At 41.0% G+C, this 17,654-nt stretch overlaps 1 protein-coding gene across 40 annotated transcripts in view; it reads left to right on the top strand.

The window, feature by feature from the left end:
- The window catches only part of MPDZ (multiple PDZ domain crumbs cell polarity complex component), a 131,938-nt gene that overhangs the window by 90,638 nt on the left and 23,646 nt on the right, over positions 1-17,654 (top strand). For 21 of the 40 annotated variants that reach the window (XM_065549549.1, XM_042850478.2, XM_042850487.2 and 18 more), the window contains 7 exons: positions 170-280; positions 817-900; positions 3,920-4,012; positions 8,924-9,086; positions 14,612-14,808; positions 17,032-17,123; positions 17,447-17,537. In XM_065549549.1, coding sequence (XP_065405621.1) covers positions 170-280; positions 817-900; positions 3,920-4,012; positions 8,924-9,086; positions 14,612-14,808; positions 17,032-17,123; positions 17,447-17,537 — 831 coding nt within the window. The remainder of the gene's footprint in view (positions 1-169; positions 281-816; positions 901-3,919; positions 4,013-8,923; positions 9,087-14,611; positions 14,809-17,031; positions 17,124-17,446; positions 17,538-17,654) is intronic. The other 19 variants (XM_042850491.2, XM_042850492.2, XM_042850494.2 and 16 more) reach the window with 5 other exon arrangements.

Genomic DNA, 17,654 nt, shown 5'->3' on the forward strand with positions numbered 1-17,654 from the left:
AGCCTAAGGGCCTGATTCAACATATGTTGAAGTCAATGGGGATCATTCTGCTGAGTGTAGAGGCCTTTGGCTCAGGCTGCAATAGAGGATCCAAAATCAAAATCTTAGAAGTTGCTTCATTATACTTTAAGCTTTGTGTAATGTTAAGCTGAGGCCTTCCAATTTTCAGGTGGATGGAATTGACCTCAGAGACGCAAGCCATGAACAAGCTGTGGAAGCCATACGGAAGGCAGGCAACCCTGTAGTCTTTATGGTACAGAGCATTATAAACAGACCAAGGGTAAGCATCTTAAATGTGAAAAAGAGACCAAAAATAGTGATAGTTTAAATAAATGTCCAAGCTGATATTATTTTTGGGGTGGGGGAGAGATATTTAATCCTGCAGGTTCCATCTCAACCAGATCATTATAGGAACAAAGGTTTGATGATAATATTTCCATTTAGAATTAAATTGATTTGGAATTGGAATTTACCTATAGTATGCTCACTTCAAAGTATTTTGAAAAGCCTCCAAAATTGTTTGTTGAGGAGAAGGGAAGGAGCCTATCTAAAAACAAGTCTTAGAGAGTGATATTGTGTCCAAGTGCATGCAAAATATATGGCAACAATTGTTGTTATATTAAGTGAGCATTAATGAAAGGACCTAGAAGTACACAAAGAGAATTTTTCCTTCATTAAGCTGCATGGACAATGCAAACACAAGCTAATAAGTTTTAAAATAGTAGCTTGCATCACCTGAAACTAAACTTCCTCATTGTAGATTCTATGTAATCTGCATGTTTGTTTACTAGTTGTCTCATAACTTTTGTTTCCCAGCCAGAATCTCTCAATAGCTCTTCATCAGCCTCTGCTCTCAGTGGGCAGAAACCTACTAACCCATTTTATCATCAGTCATCTCAGGTAACGTTGCATGGAATAGCTTTCCTGAATGTCGGCTATTGATACTCAGAATGCTAAAATGAGGATTGTGCGTTTGCTGTGATATGGGCAAGATTCATGTTGTTTAATGAATGTTTAGGATGAGAGTGATGCTTTTACTTCATCACAGATGACTTTTTGTGTATATATGAGTGTTACTTCAGGAATTTTTAAAATTACAATTTTCCTTGTTTGGTTTCTCTACCCCCTAACTAGCTTTACTGTATTTTAAAATTGACTGTTTATTAAAATATCCATACTTTTGTATGTAAAGCAAGGCATTGCACATGCTTTGTGATATAATTTTTAAAACAACACTTTTTACTATCTTAATGTTTTGAAACTTAGATCTGTACATATAGTAAGAACCTACAAGGGAATTTCCAGTCTTCGTTCATGTGTACTCATCCAGACAGCTAGCTGCATGCAGACAATAACAATCTTTAATATGGTGCGACAACACATCTACTAAAAATGACTGTTTCAAGAGAGTCAGATTTTTTCTTCAAGACACTGTACATGGAGATTAGAGTGTGGCCCAGATAATATGAATGGGCTGTGTTGTCTGCTGGAAACAAATTTAGTAGTTCTCCATGCAAGCAGTTATGCGCCACATCTGTGATACATAATGACTCTGCTCTGGTTATTTTTAAATAAGAATTACCAATTGAGATGAGTGTATCTCCAGCCACATTGCAGGGTTTCACCCTTATGCATTTTTTGAATGCTTTGTTTGTTCAAGTAACTAAATACTTTTTATGATAGTGGTTCCTTCCGTTGTGCTATGTAGATGTATTCTTTCTTGCACAATGGTATTGTTGACAACAGTCTTTTTTTAGATTACATGAAATGGAAGGTAATTCTCTAAACAGTGTCCTGACTTATCCTTTGCACTGTCTCAATAACTTTAACACAGTGGCATGGGATAGAAGTCAGGGCAGCCAGTGTCTTTTAGTTGACAAATCATTATGTGCGAAGTATCTAGGCACAAATATGAATGGTTGGGGATTGATTTTCTGTGTTAATATTAGAGCTTGAGTATTTATGCACAAAATAATTTTATTTATATAACACTCCGTCAAGATAGTTTAAACTCTTAATGCAGGTGGCAAATCTGATTGTTACATAGGAACATTCATTTCACAAATAGTACTTAGAAGACATTGCGTGTGTAAACAGAAATTCTTCTCATAGGGAAAATGTTCTCTGTCGAGTTTATGAATGGCGTTGTCACAATGGATCCCTTGTCTTAACATCGCTCTGCCTTTCAAACTGTAAAATACTGTAGATCCAAGAAATGTTACATTGGCAAATTAGATCAATTTTATTTGGTAAACTGATGCCTGAAAATGAATATTGAACAATGAATTTTCCAATTTTAAGTGGGTTTTTTTTAATAGCAAATGTTTTAGCTGGTTCAGAGATTTCTTTACACAGTAAGATAAAGGGCTTTTCTGTACAGAGCAGCAGTACACACCGTTAGTGCATCAGAGGGGGTAGAGAACCTTGTGCAGCAGCAAGCTCTATATGGAGCAATTAATGTGCAACATGTTAGTGCACTTCAGAAGTCACACCCCATAAGGTTCATTACTCCACTGTGCAGACAGGCCCAGAGAATAGTGATTTTTGATGTATTTTTCCCCCTGAAAATTCTCCTGCTGTTTTTTTATCATTTTTCCTTTATCAGTGCTAAAGTTTGCACTTTTCCTTTTACCCACTACTTAAGCATGTGTAGATTATGTAACTGTGATAGAAGAGGCATTCCTTTCTAAGCACTGTGCTGCCTGTTTTCCAGCAGTGTTAAACTCATAGCTGCAAAGAATTTTGGCCAGCATAGAAGCAGGTTCCCTTGTAGAATTTATTTGCATGAATTTAGGACACTCCTATCTACTATAGAACATCAGCGTGTTTGCCTCTTTCTTTTACGTGAGCACGTTTGTTTCAAAACAGTTCTGGTCCTACAATACAGTACGAGAACTGCATCAATGGCATAAAACAAAGGTTAAAAATGTTGATGGTAAATGAGAAGAGAAAAGTAACTAGTATTGTCTCAGGAAAAGCCAGCTAATTCTTATTTTGTTAAGCCATAAACCCAATAAAGCTTACTAAAAAAGTGGCCCCTCCCACTTAGCTGCACATATTTAATGACAATATGCTATAATAAGATCCTGTATTACTAAACTTAATTACTTCTGCAAAATATCCTGCTGCCCATTTATTAGTATGCTGCTGTTTACTTGTCAAAATAAAAGCACAAACTAAATTTTGCACTACATTTTTCCTAAAATTGTTCTTATGTTTGTTCTTTTCCTGATTTGCAGAATTTGTATCCAGGTCATAAATGCGAATTAGTGACATTCCAATATAGATCCATTGAAGCATTTGGCTGTCATCAGATAATAATGAAAGAAGGCACATTTTTCATCTTCTCACTCATGAAATTTTAAGACACTTAGTATGTGTATGAATGTGCTTTTATGCTATGTATACAAATTCTGAATTCCTTATTTAGCAAAAAAGCTGCCATTTATATCAATGGGAGTTTTACCTAAGTAAGGACCATGAGGATTGGATCAAAAGACTATAGGGGGAGATTTTTGGAGGTACAAATGGCACTTATATGCCTAATTCCTGTTGGCTTTCAGTGGGAGTTGGGTGCCTGACTGCTGTTTGTGCCTTTAGAAATCTTCGCTATATGTAATAGTGGAAAGGAAATTTTAGCTTCATACTTCCTATAGAATGAGGGAAGAGGGCCATAACATATGGGGAGGATAAAACTGGTAGACTGTTTTTCTACCTATCATTTAATGTCACCAGTGTGTATGAAGCAAATGTAAATGTACAGCCTTGCCTGCCTTCACTCTCAGATGTCTTTAGCATAGCATGTGAAATGGGCATTGTTTACTTAACACAAGAAACCTTGTGGACTGTTCTATAAGCCACAAGGTTTTATTTTAAACCTACCTTCTTTGTTGTTTAGTTCCTTTTGTTTTCTTTTTAGCTGCCTTTCACGCAGCACAACCTTTTCTATGGGCCTGGTACCATCAGCAGCACTAATCCATTTGCTGATTCTCCTCAGTTCAACACTAACAAGGTTGGATGACATCTGATTGTCTTTATTGGTTCACCGAACGTTATTTATGTGCTTCTGCATCACTTGTGTGTCTTTCTCTGTTTGTATTTTTACCACATTTGGGTAAAATACTGTGCTGGTGAGGATGGAAATTCTCCATGATAAATAAGAATATGTAGAAGTATTGTACAAATGCCAGCTACATAATCATAAGCTCTAGGACTGAGATTTTCAGAGCCCCCTAGAGGAGTTTGATAATTTTGAAAATCTCAGCCTAATGTGAAATGGCTTTTCTCAAGGACAGAGGTATTTTGTTATCAGTTGTTTGTATGTCGGTCCTTTCTCTGTATGTGTATGGTTAGGAGTTTCCTACTTTATTTTTGCCATGAACAATGTGTCAATACCTCACATTGTAAGATGGTGACAACTTTTTTGATTTTTTTTTGGAATTTCTTGCACTGTACCACCAGCGGGGTGCCAACATTTTTTGGAAATTTAGAAAAGTTAGATTCTTCTCCTCGTGATTGGTGCTAATGCAAGTTATCCATGTACAGGGAGAGACTAGACCTCTAACGCATCCCTAATTAAAGACTAAATCCTATCTGCATGTACATGCACACAGCTCTGATTTTGCACAGTCACTTGTAGTTCCTCATGCATCTGGGGGATGAATTCAGCTATAAATCCGTGCTTCCTCATTTTTTGTATTTTTCCCTTAATCTCGTAAAAGTCTCAAAATGTATAAAGAGCATGGACTGTCTGTATAACTGCATATGTATGTTTTTGAAATCTGTGCCCACACTTATAGTTCTGAGGTAAGGAGAATAGAAGTGTAACAGAGGTAATTGCGTATAATTTCTAAATAAGCAGTTGTTACCAAAATTTATGTTGCACATAATTACGTGCAAAAACTTATGTTCTTGCAAATATTAGAAAAGTCAAAACCACCTGCCACCCCCATCTGAACCCTACCCCCGTGGCCATCTTTTTGCTTTTTCTGCCAGATTTTTGTGGAGAAAATTATGAAGGCCCTGATTCAGTAAGATACTTTGCTGAATCAGGGGTTAATTAGGTCATGTAAGCAATTTTGTCCATTTTAAAATAAAATATGTGAATTTACTGCAGTTTACAAAATACCTGTCACTTTAAAACATTAGTTCACATTGCTAATGCTACATATCGTCAAAGGTACTGTAATATATGGATTGCTGTTTTCTGTTACTGTAGGATGTGCAGAATCCTGTTAGGGTTGCCTTCCATTGTTCCCCAACTAACCCTTTTGCCCCCACACCATTTAAGGTTTGTCTCCATGTGAAAGTTACAGTAACTTGTGATTGTGTCACACATCCTTTTTGTGCTGTGTTTTGTTTATGCCTGTTTGTACGTGGCATGTGGTAATTTCGGAAAGTACCGATGTTCCTTCCAAATGGATCTGCTACATTGAAAGTGATACTGCTGTCCATTCACTGCCCTTATAAATACATGCTTGGTTGTGACCAGAGCCACATGGGTAGCCAAAAGGCTCCATGTGTTGTTAGATGTTTGCATTTCGGTATGTCATGAGTCAAAATATTTTTACCTTTTGTATAGGGCCCAATTCAGAGAACAAAAGTCTTGTGTGTAAATAAAAGGGCCAGATTCTGTCCTCGAAGATGCATGCATATTTCCAATGACTTTGGAAGACAGAATTTGGTCCTGTACGTTTTTAATTGTTAGGACCTTATTTGTTTTACTCTTTGCTTGCAGAGGAGACTTCAAGCATTCATCTGCTTTCGTATCAGCATTTGCTTGAACTTAAAACAGAGTTTATACATGTACATATAGCAAGACATAAGGAAACGTTCCTTGTCCATCAATATATGGCACTTTGTGCTTTCTTTTAATGATAAATCCACTGGAATTTCATTCATACATACAGAGGTACACCCGTCCTTCCAGAGCTACTGGATAGCAAACCATCTTATTGTTGTCCTGATCATTGCCTTCAGTACTGCAACATTTTAGGCACTTCCATTGCTCACAAAGAACAAGACTAAAATGATGCATTACTTTGAGTTAGTAATTGTAAACTACACTGAATCAGTTGGTTCATGTCCTTCCCTAATCTTTGTGTAGACACCCTCCTTCCACTCCCCCCACACAAACACCTGCATTAATTTAAGGTTATATGGCCTCCAGTGAATATATAGGAAGTGCTTATTGAATTTCTGGAACTCCTCTACCCTCACCTTGAGGTAACATTCTGCTACTTACTTTTTTCAAAAAGAACAGGAGTACTTGTGGCACCTTAGAGACTAACAAATTTATTTGAGCATAAGCTTTCGTGGGCTACAGCCCACTTCATCGGATGCATAACATTTTTCAGTTAGGAATATGCATTTTAAGCATAAAAGTACAGCATGAATGCTAATGTGTGCTTTTGCTACCACCCGACGCTGATTCTGAAGTTTAGGAACTGTTTCGCAATAAGTGTGATTTATGAAACATCACCCTCCCTGTCCACATCAGTGTCTGAGTTTTTCAGAGAGTGCTCCCACAATTTAGGTTTAGTAAGTATCTCAGTTTTCATAAAGACTAATCTAATACCCTACATCATCCCAGCTGGCATTTAGGAATTTCAGCAGGTTGCTCTGAACTTTCAGATGCTTTCTGCACAATGGGTTCAAAACTATTCATATGCCTCACATTCACTTAAAGCTCCAAGTGCCAAGGGAGGGTTGTGTATAGCAGTACTCGCTTGTGTAAGACTGAGTTTTTTGCACCATTCTGTCAGCCACCAGCATCTGTCTTGTTGTTCTAAGTGTGTGTGGTACCTAATGTGAAGGCGTTTAAACAGATACCATTTTAGACCCCAATGATATTTTTAGTTAACACGTATTCAGCCTTCTTCATAGTATTTCATGACTTCTTTGAAAAGCTCCTAGAATGAGAGGAGAAAGAAGCTCATACAAGCAGCAGAGGAATTTGGGGGCTCAAATGAGACATTAGCATTTTCTTTACACGTTTGGATGGGGAGAGAAAGAAGGTAGTTTGTTTCCTCTGGACAATTGGCATTTTCCCGGATCTTCATAAGAATAAGTGAGTAGATTTTTAGTCTTTTCAGCTGAAAGGATGTTATCTGAGTGTGGCATTGTGGCGGGGCGACGACTCACCGGCTGCTGGTCATCCAGGGAATTAGCTCTTTCCAGCCCGTAGTGCCCTCTGCGGGCCGTTGCCTCCCCTGCCGCTGGCCCCGTGTCCTTCCCAGACCCCGGTGCCCTTTGCCCAGGGGTTCTGCCCATAACAGTATCCCCTCACTCTGGGTCTCCCCTCCCAGAGGAACTCCCAACACCCCCACCTCAGTGGCTACTGCCAGTCTCCATTTAGCCCCCGCTCACTGGGGCGGACGGCAGTCTGTAAACCACTCATCATCCGCAAGCGGGTTGGACCAGCTGCCTCTGCCTATTCCTGGGCTGCCCCTCTGCAGCCCTAGTACCCTTTCGTGGGCCCTTAACTCAGCCTGCAGCCTGGGGCTTTGCTATGCTGGAGCTCCCCAGCTCCCTCTGCCCTTCCCCAGCACTGCTCCACTCTAGGTAACCTCCTCAGCTTCCCAGGCAGCCAAGAGGCTAGAGAGAGAGTGTCTCCTTCTGGCCCATTGCCCTCTTATAAGGGCCAGCTGGGCCCTGATTGCACTGGCTACAGCAGTGGCTGCTTTCCCAATCAGCCCAGCTTTTCCCCGTCCACAGCCCTCTCCCAGGACTGGAGCAGGGTAACCACCCTGCTACAGGCACCGATGGATTCCTATCTTTGAAATCCTTCAGGGTGGGGAGGCTTAATAGAATTCTCATGTTGGCTCTGAAGAAGGTGTATTAAAATTTTTGACCCCCTAGCAACACCATCGGAGATGTTATTCTCTCACTTCCCACTAGAATCAGATTCTTAAAGCTGAAGCGAGGAAGGTAAAAGCTGGAAGAAGTCAATACAGTACCTGCAAATTTCAGTTCTGTAAAATGGTACTATTTTTCATAGGACATCTATCAGTCGCTGAGTCTCATCACCTGACTTATCAATTACCAAGCCTTCATGGCCTATTGTTTACTATTGATCACAGTGCCAAATACATAAAAATGATACATGTTAAAAAAATGGAGCCAAATCATACAGTTTTTGATCACATTTCCCTCAACAATCTGACTGTATAATGGGAGTTTTGCCAGACTAAGGAGTTGAGGATCTGACCATGATTTGCAGTAGTAATTTGTGTGCATATAGTTTTGTTTTTATTTTTTTAATAGAAATGAATCACAAGACCAAGAGTAAGTCCCCCCCCCCTCTTTTTATGGCGAAATCTTTCTCCATTTTGACATGACTATTCATAGGTTGTATAGAAGACAAGTAAAGGACTTGGAAGAAGGTATTCTTGTGTTCTTCACAGTATTTTTTTTTAAATAGGCCTTTCTACCAACATTTCAACTAAATATTCTTTTTACAAGATTCTTCAAAGCTACCTTAACTCCATTCCTCCATCTCTCCCCTGTTTGTATATATACAAAATTATAGCAGAAGAAATTGTTTAGTGACTCAGTTTTTTTCTTTAGATATAAAAAAGAAAATCTGTGCAAATTGGATATTGAAAAAATTCAATTCAGTTTTCACACAAGGTTGTTTCTCAGGCAAAAAAGCAACACACAAAACTTCACTGAATTGGGCTTTTAATGTCAGTTCTGTTTGCTTAAAAATACATTTGGAGTCTTACTCCTTCTTGCCTAGTGTTCTTTACATCTCTGATATCCTGATGCCTCTCTATGCTATGTGCTTTGTTTAGAATTCCTGGTGCTTGGTATTTAAATTTCAAAGCCATAGTCATTGCCGTTTTTATATTTTCATGTACTAGATTGCCCTGCTCTAGAGTCTCCATATATTTAGCCACAGCATTCTTCTTGTTCTCCACAGGCATCCAGTCAGTCAGATTCAGAGCCAGAAAAGACTTCATTTAGTAACTTGCCTCTGCCCCCTCCTTCAGCATTTTCAGGAATGAGCTGTGAAATTGCACAATCATCTTCCAGCAAAATTGAAGAGGATGTGGAAGATGATGATGAGTTTGGTTACAGCTGGAGTAAGTTTATTTTTTGTGCTATTTGAAATGCTCAGCATTGAAATAGAAATGATGTGGAGTAGGTTGGAGCGCAAGTTGAACGCCTTCATTTTCATCTGTCTGGGTATAAAATGTTATTTTCAGCTTTCACTTTTGCTTGGACAGCTGCACTTTCTTGAAACACAAAATCATTTGCCCTTGTTCTGTGCATTCAGTTTTCGTGCTGGTCCTGGTAAATGTAGGTTCTACCCTGCACATAATGAACCGCAATAACAGTTTTGATGTAGTATATGTCACCCGTGGTAATCGCATATACAGTTCTGTTATCTGAATATAATCTCACCTGCAGTTAAAATGTAGGTGTGCATGGGCAGATAGGGGGACTAGTGCTTTTAGAAAAAATCTTCGGGGGGAGGAGGGGAAACCAAAGACTCCTAGAAATTTGGGAATGGAAGGGACCTCGAGAGGTTGCCTAGTCCATTCCCCCACATTGAGTGAGTACCAAGTATACCTAGATCATCTGTAATGGGGGACACTCACATCTTGACTGCCCTCTGATACTTCGGGTCTTTTCCTGCTCCTGGGCACCTGTTGTAGGTTGTTGACTTTGCTAGGCAGGTCTTCAGTGACTCAGCCCTCCAGCTAGGTCACAGAGTCAAAATGGATGAACCCCTTCCAGAGTAGCAAAGAGTTCAACAAAATGTCAGCCCTCACTAGGGTCTTCAGCCCTTTAAGTCCCGCCCTTCACTCGGTCGTCTAACCAAGCCTTGTTCCCTTTTCAGGCCTTAGGTCACTTTCCCAGTGGCTGGTGGGGAAACTTGGGCCTGTTGACTACTCCAGGTCCCAACCTATGAACCCTATAAACAGCAGCCACTTACTGCTTCCTTGGTTGGTTGCTGCTATGTTCCCTGGGCCTCTTCCCATCCGGTCTCGTTTTTACCTCTGCTCAATACCTTAAGGCTAGAGCTCCTAGCAAATGCAGCCCATTAAGCTCTTTTGACCAGAGTGGAGTAGAGCCCTGCATGGGATTTTTTTTTTCAATCCCACTCCCGCTATTATGGCAGCGGTCCTGCGGGATTCCAGTCCTGCTGCAGGGCTCTAGAGTGGGGCACTTTCCTTGCCCCTCTGGCCCTAGCCAGGGACTGACTGGTTCAGACCTTGCAGCTCCTTTTATCTGAGCCTGCTGGGCTCTCATTGGCTGCTTCTGTGCAGCCTTTCTAGGCAGGCCTGGAGGATCCATCTTCACTGCTCCTTTCTGGGGTGGGAGTAGCAGGACCTCAGGGGACATGAAGGGCTAGGCACACCTTGCCATACCATCTGTGAGAGGTGTTCGTCTAACCTGATCTTAAGAACGTCCAGCAATGAGGATACCACACCCTCCCTTAGAAGCCTATCTCCAATGTTTAACTACTCTTATAGTTAGAATGTTTTCCTAATATCTTACCTCAATCTCCCTTGCTACAAATTAAGGCGATTACTCTCCTACGTGTCCTTACTTGGACATGGAGAACAATTTATCACCGTCCTCTTTTAACAGCCCTCAACATATTTGAAGACCTGTTATCAGCTCCCCCCTCAAAACGTTCCCTTCTTTTCAACCTTTCCTTGTAAGTAAGGTTTTATAAATCTTCTATCATTTTTGTTGTTCTCTGGACAAACTCCAGTTTGTTCACAACTTTCCTAAAGTATGGTACCCAGAACTGATTACAGTACTCCAGCTGAGGCCTCATCAGTGCCACTTACAGTGGGACAATTGCCTCCAGTGTCTTACATATGACACCCCAAAATATTACCCTTTTTTGCAACTGTATTACATTGTTGGCTCATATTCATTTTGTGATCCACTATAACTAAGGCCCTACCAAATTCACTGTCCATTTTGGTCAATTTCACAGTCATAGGATTTAAAAAATAATAAATTGAATGATTTCACCTATTTAAATCTGAAATTTCACGGTGTTGTAATTGTAGGGGTCCTTGCCCCAAAAGGAGTTGGGGGGGGGGTTGCAAGGTTATTGTAGGGGGGATTGTGGTACAACTACCCTTACTTCTGCACTGCTGCTGGTGGCAGTGCTGCCTTCAGAGCTGGGCAGCTGGAGAAGGGCAGCTGCTGGCTGGGAGCTCAGCTCTGAAGGCAGAGCGGCTGCCAGCAGCAGCGCAGAATTAAGGATGACATGGTATGGTATTGCCACCCTTACTTTTGCGCTGCTGCCTGTAGAGCTGGGCCCTCAGTCAGCAGCCGCCACTCTCCGGCCACTCAGCTTTGAAGGCAGCAGTGCAGCAGTAAGGGCCACATAGTATGGTATTGCCACCCTTACTTCTGCGCTGCTACTGGTGTGACCCCCCCCAAATATAACCTTGCGACCCCCCTGCAAATCTTTTTTGTGTCAGGACCCCCAATTTGAGAAACCCTGGTCTCCCCTGTGAAATCTGTATAGTGTAGGGTAAAAGCACACAAAAGACCAGATTTCACAGGGGGAGATCAGATTTCACAGTCCATGATGTGTTTTTCATGGCGTGAATTTGGTAGGGCCCTAACTATAACCTCAAATCTTTTTCAGTAGCACCTAGCCAGTTATTCCCCAGTTTGTATTTGTGCATCTGATTTTCCCTTCCTAAGTGAAGTTCTTCGCTCATCTTTATTGAATTTCATCTTGTTGATTTCAGATTAGTTCTCCAGTTTGTCATGGTAATTTTGAATTCTAATCCTGTCCTCCAAAATGCTTGTGATCCCTCAAGGCTTGGCATCATCCACAAATTTTATATGCATACAGTCCACCCCATTATCAAAGTCATGAATGAAAATATTGAACAGTACTGGTTTCAGGACAGACCCCTGCGAGACCCTCCCAATTTGACAGTGAACCATTAATAATTATGCTTTGATATGGTCTTTCAACCAGTTATGAATGTACCTTGGTAGTAGTTTCATCTAGATCAGATTTCCCTAGTTTGCTTATGTGAGTGTCATTTGGGACTATCAAAAGCCTTACTAAAATCAAGATCTATCACATCTACAGCTTCACCCCCAACAGGCTAGTAACCCTGTTAAAGATGGAAATGAGATTGGTTTGGCAAGATTCATTCTTGACAAATCCATGTTGGTTGTTACTTATTACCCTGTTATCCTATACATACGTACAAATTAATTGTTTAATAATTTGTTCCAGAATCTTTCCAGGTATCAAAGTTGGACGGGTTGGTTTATAATTCCCTGGATCCCCTTTGTTTCCCTTTTAAAAGATAGGTACTGTGTTTGCCCTTCTCCAGTCCTCTGGGACCTCACCTGTCCTCCAGGTCTCAAAGATAGTTGTTAATGGTTCCAAGGTTGCTTCAGCTAGTACCTTAAGCATCCTAAGGTGAATTTCATCAGGCCCTGCTGACTTGAATACATCATTAAATACTTTTTAACCTGTTCTTTTCTCATCCAGGCTTGTGTTCCTTCTCCTTTATTGTTAATATTAATTGCATTAAATATCTGGCCATAATTAACCTTTTTAGTAAAGGTTGAAGCAAACTAGGCAGTAAGCAACTCAGCCATCTTGATGTCATCCATTATTAGCTCTCCTTCCCCACTCAGTAGTGGACATGCATTTTCCTTCCTCTTTCTCTTGTTTTTAATGCTTTTATAGGTCATCTTTTTGCATTTTATGTCTATACATTTTGTGTTTTAGCCTTGCTGATTTTGTCCCTACATCCTTGTGCAAGTCTTTTGGAAAAATTGCTAAGGATGAACACACGTTTCCACTTTTTCTGGATTCCTTTTTTATTTTCAGATTGTTAAAGAACTTCTGATGTTGACCTTGTACTGTTCTTTCTATCTTTCCTTCATACTGGAAAAGTTTGCACTTGTGACTTTAATGTTGTCTCTGAGAAACTGTCAGCTCTCCTGAACTCCTTTTTGCTTTAGTTTTTCTTCCCCTGGAACTTTACCTACCAGTTCTCTGAATTTGATCAAATCTTTGTACTGCTGCGCTCATGCCTTAGACTCATGAATTCTATCATTCCACGTTCACTTTCACCCAAATTGGCTTCCAGCTTCAGATTCACAGCTAATTAATCCCTGTTAATAAGAAACAAGTCTAACATGGTTGCCCTCTGGCTACGTCCACCACCTACTGCAACAAGAAGTTGTCCCCAGTATGTTCTAAGAATTTACTGAACGTTTTTGCCTTTGCTGGATTACCTTTCAAACAGATATTTCTGTAGTTACATTCCCCTATTATTACAGGGCTTGTGGTTTGGATATTTCTGTTGGTAGTTCTAGAAATCTCTCATTCATCTCCTTCTGATTTGGTGGTCTCTATTGGACCCCTACCATGATGTTGACCATTTCCCCCCATTTATGCTGATCTGCTCAGTCATACCTGTCGGTATCATCAATGTTCACATTAGTGAGCAGCATGGGATAGTTGTCAGAGGGCCAGAGCCTCGGCAGCCTTTCCACAAAGTCTCAGACATGGGCTCCAGTCAGGCAGCACATCTCTTGGGACATCAGGTCAGAAGATGGATGCCTCCATCTCCCTCAGAAGGGAGTCCCTGACCATCAGCCCCCTTTATCTCCTTCTCTTGGGTGTGGTGGCCGTGAACCTCCCAGCCTTGGGATGAGTTGGCTCCTCTTCCTCAGCCATTGGGGCCTGCTCATCTCCTGTTTTCCGTACAGCATACCACTTCTTGACCTCAAAATGGAACTTCTTGACCTCAATGGACCTCAACTTTCTGCTGCCCAAGCTGGCTAGCAGCCAATCTCTACCCCCCTCCCCCCTCCCCAGAGCATCTGGTTCTCCTTCTTCCTCTGGTGGTGCTGTATTCTGTTCCAGCTGGCTGCATCATCCATCCTGGACGTCTTCATGTGCATCCTGACAGTATGTCCTTGTGCTCCGGCAACTGAGCCACACCTCCTGCAGCTCTCTTACCTGCTTCCTGAGGGACGCCATCAACAGATGCCTCTTGTACTGGGCGGGAGGGGTTCTCCCTTCCTGGCTTTCTTCAGCAAGGATGTGCAGGCTGCATTCCCAGCAAGTCAAGACCATGAGCTGAGTGGAAGCCTACAAGATCTGGATGCCTGTCTGGGCGGGGATCCCACAGGTACAGGCCGAGGAAGAGCTAGCAATGGTGTTTGCAGTGTTTTCCTGCCATTGAAGATTCTTTCTTGCAGAGTACCTACAAGTTAAGGGGGGAAAAGATGCTTTCCTTTGATGAGGAGCTCAAATGGCTAACTCTCTTAGTCTCCCAGCTGCCTTTGTCTCACCAGCCATGTATCCATGTGAAAGATGTTTTATTTATTGGGATCAGGGAAGAAACCCAAAGAAAAGAATTTAAAATTTTCATATTAAACCCAGCCCCCAAGCAACTGGAAGCATTGTTACAAGTGACATTAGTTTTAGCTGAAAAAGGGAGTCGTTTGTGCTGCTTCAGTGATGCAGGGATTCTGCTGTTGGATAATGCCTGTTGCGCACTAAAGCTGATTAGCTGGATGACTTGTAAAGTGTTCTAATATGAATTCAAGCCCTTCTGCCCCCACCTTTTCTCCCCCTTATATTTAGAAAAGATCACACAGCGTTATGGAACTCTACCAGGGGACCTGCACATGATAGAGCTGGAAAAAGGAAGGACTGGTTTGGGACTTAGCCTTGCTGGCAACAAAGACCGGTCCAGGATGAGTGTCTTCATAGTGGGAATTGATCCAAATGGGGCAGCTGGAAAAGATGGAAGGTTACAGATTGCAGATGAGTTACTAGAGGTAAGTTTCTAGCAATTGTACTTAAAAGCAAACATGTTGACTATAAAGGCAGTAGAGTGGTAGTTTCTTGGTGCAATATATAGCTTTGAGTTAACTATATAGCCTTGTAATACCAAAATTTATTTCTTTGAATTCACATTTTCATTCTGGTATGTGCCTGCTGGTTGAGGTTGGGAGTTTTTTTTTTTCTTCAGTCAGACCACTACTGCATAAAATTTTATATACAATAAGTGAAGAATGCAGCTTTGGCATCATGGGGCCGGGTGGGAAGGAGGAATTAGTTTGTGAACTAAGAAAAATACTGTGTCATACAGTGATAGTCCTTCTGAGATTCTCCCACTAGATTCTGTGGACTGCTGCAGGCCATTCTCGTTACAGCTCTGTCTGCCTCTGTCTGTATTGTTTATACATCTGTCACATGACATGAAAAGGAAAAAAGAAATCTGGAACAGCTGTATTTATATCTTGGGCTTTAATGATTTAATAGTCTATTCAGGCTGCTTTCACATGGTATCCAGTGATGTCAGGACCCTCATTGCACAGACAGGATCCTCATTCTAAACCACTATTTATTTATTTTTTTGTCTAACGTGTAAAGCTTTTTTTTTTTTTTAAATACTGTCTCAGTTCAATAGATGGCACTTGCAGCAGTTGCTTTCTTATAACTTTTGCACTCCTTTTCCTTTTGGTGTAGGGTGACATTCTGCCTGTTGCACAGAATTGGCAAGGCCATCCCCACCACTTCAGCTGTGTGGTGGGGGCTATACAAAGGGGAATGCCAGTGGAGAGGGGATGTGGGGGCAGGGAGGTTCAGCAACTCCTGAGAGGCACTGTGCCAGTTCCGAATAGGCTGATGCAGAAACAAGCACTTTCAGACCAGCGGAAGAGCTATGGGATCCATGACTGTGGGGATCCACTAAAATGAGGGTATTCACATACTGGCTGCAGAGGCCCAGTTTTCACTACGAAGGACTTTTTCAAATCAACCAAAATGTATTTTCATATAGAGCTTGATCATGCAGGATCAACTTTCATTGACCCTCAAAACAGTGCCCAGAACTGTACAAACAAAGGTTCCCACCCTAAAGCACTGAGAGCTGGATTCATTCATTCATTCATTGCAGTGCTAAATGGACACTGAGGGCTCTCTGCCACAACCGATCTTGTGAATGCTAAGACTATAACAGGGTTAAAAAAAGAACTAGATAAATTCATGGAGGATAGGTCCATCAATGGCTAGTAGCCAGGATGGGCAGGGATGGTGTCCCTAGCCTCTGTTTGCCAGAAGCTGGGAATGGGCAATGTGGGATGAATCACTTTATGATTACCTGTTGTGTTCATTCCCCCTGAAGCACCTGGCATTGGCTACTGTTGGAAGACAGGATACTGGGCTAAGTGGACCTTTGCTCTGACCCAATATGGCCGTTCTTATGATATTCTCACTCCTTTTGCTCCTCCAGAGCCCTCTCCTGTCCTCCCCTCACACTTCTCTTTGTACGGTCTACAATGCCACTTCTGTGCTTGTAATTCCTTCCTTCTCCTCATGCCTCCATACTCTCCTTCAAATCCTTCTTTTAAGATTCTTCTCCAGTTCTCTCTCCAAAAGCTCACCACAGCTTTTGTGATTACGCCAGCAAGTGTTGCTTGTAAACTGCCTTGTCTGAGTAAATGAGTGCCTGATCGTGCAAAAACACAGGAGTAACTTTCCTGATATGAAAATTCCCTTCAGCTTCAATAAAACTACTTAAGCAAGTAAAATCATACACGTGCATAAATGGTTAGAGGATCCAGTTCTCAGTGCCTTAGGTTGGGAACCCTTGTTTGTACAGTTCTGGGCACTGTTTTGAGGGTCAATGAATAATAATAACTGTCTTGTTGGATAGAGGCAGTTCATTTACTTGTACTTATAACTGGTAGCCTACTGAGTCATGAGGTGATCAATGGCAAATGGAAATAAATGATATGCCTAAAGGCAAGCCATTGTAACCTAGAGAAGGACATTTTCAGCACAGAGAGGGAGTCTAGAGCCAGACCAGCATTGGGAGGAATGTTGTGAACTCGAGGGGTGAAAACAGAGTGTTGTATATTGTAGAGTAAATTTTCAAAATGATGTTTAGCAGGTGATGGTGAAAGAAGATAAGTGTTTGTTGTAGATCACTTAAGCTGGTGAAAATTTAAGGAAATTAACATTCGGAGCCATATTTGCCATTCTCCTTCATCTAGATCAATGGACAAATTCTCTATGGAAGAACTCATCAGAATGCTTCCTCGATAATCAAATGTGCACCATCTAAAGTAAAAATCATCTTTATCAGGTAAGCAGTGTTTAAAGTGTCTTTCCTAGAGATAGTAATCTTTAACATGTTTAAAAATGAATTTTTTCACAAGCTGTTTTTATACAAATTTTTTTTTAAAAAGTCTTCCCAATATCACAGTTTTGTCACCCAGGTAATTTTGGTGATGTACTTCTGTAAGTCCAACATTTAGACTTTACAGGTTATGTATTTTCTTTTTTGTATTTTGATCTGCATCGTGACTGCTAAAAATAAAACAAAATAAGAAATGAAGGTAGCAAAATTAAACTTGTGAAAAGAACCATGGTGATGCTTTAACACGCATATGCTTTAATATATTGCAGAAATAAAGATGCAGTGACTCAGATGGCTGTTTGCCCTGGGAAATCAGTAGAACATTCACCTTCCCCCTCAGAGACTCCTCAAAATCAAGAGGTAATCTAAACATTGTGTGAGTCTATTTGAGCTGATTAACAGCTTTCTGGAGAAAAATACTCTAATATTTGTTATATTTTACCGCAGAAAAAGTCCTAGTGGAAAACATAATGGGGT

The sequence above is a fragment of the Chrysemys picta genome, chromosome 6 (assembly GCF_011386835.1).
Source record: "Chrysemys picta bellii isolate R12L10 chromosome 6, ASM1138683v2, whole genome shotgun sequence".
NCBI classification, from domain to species: Eukaryota; Metazoa; Chordata; order Testudines; family Emydidae; genus Chrysemys; species Chrysemys picta.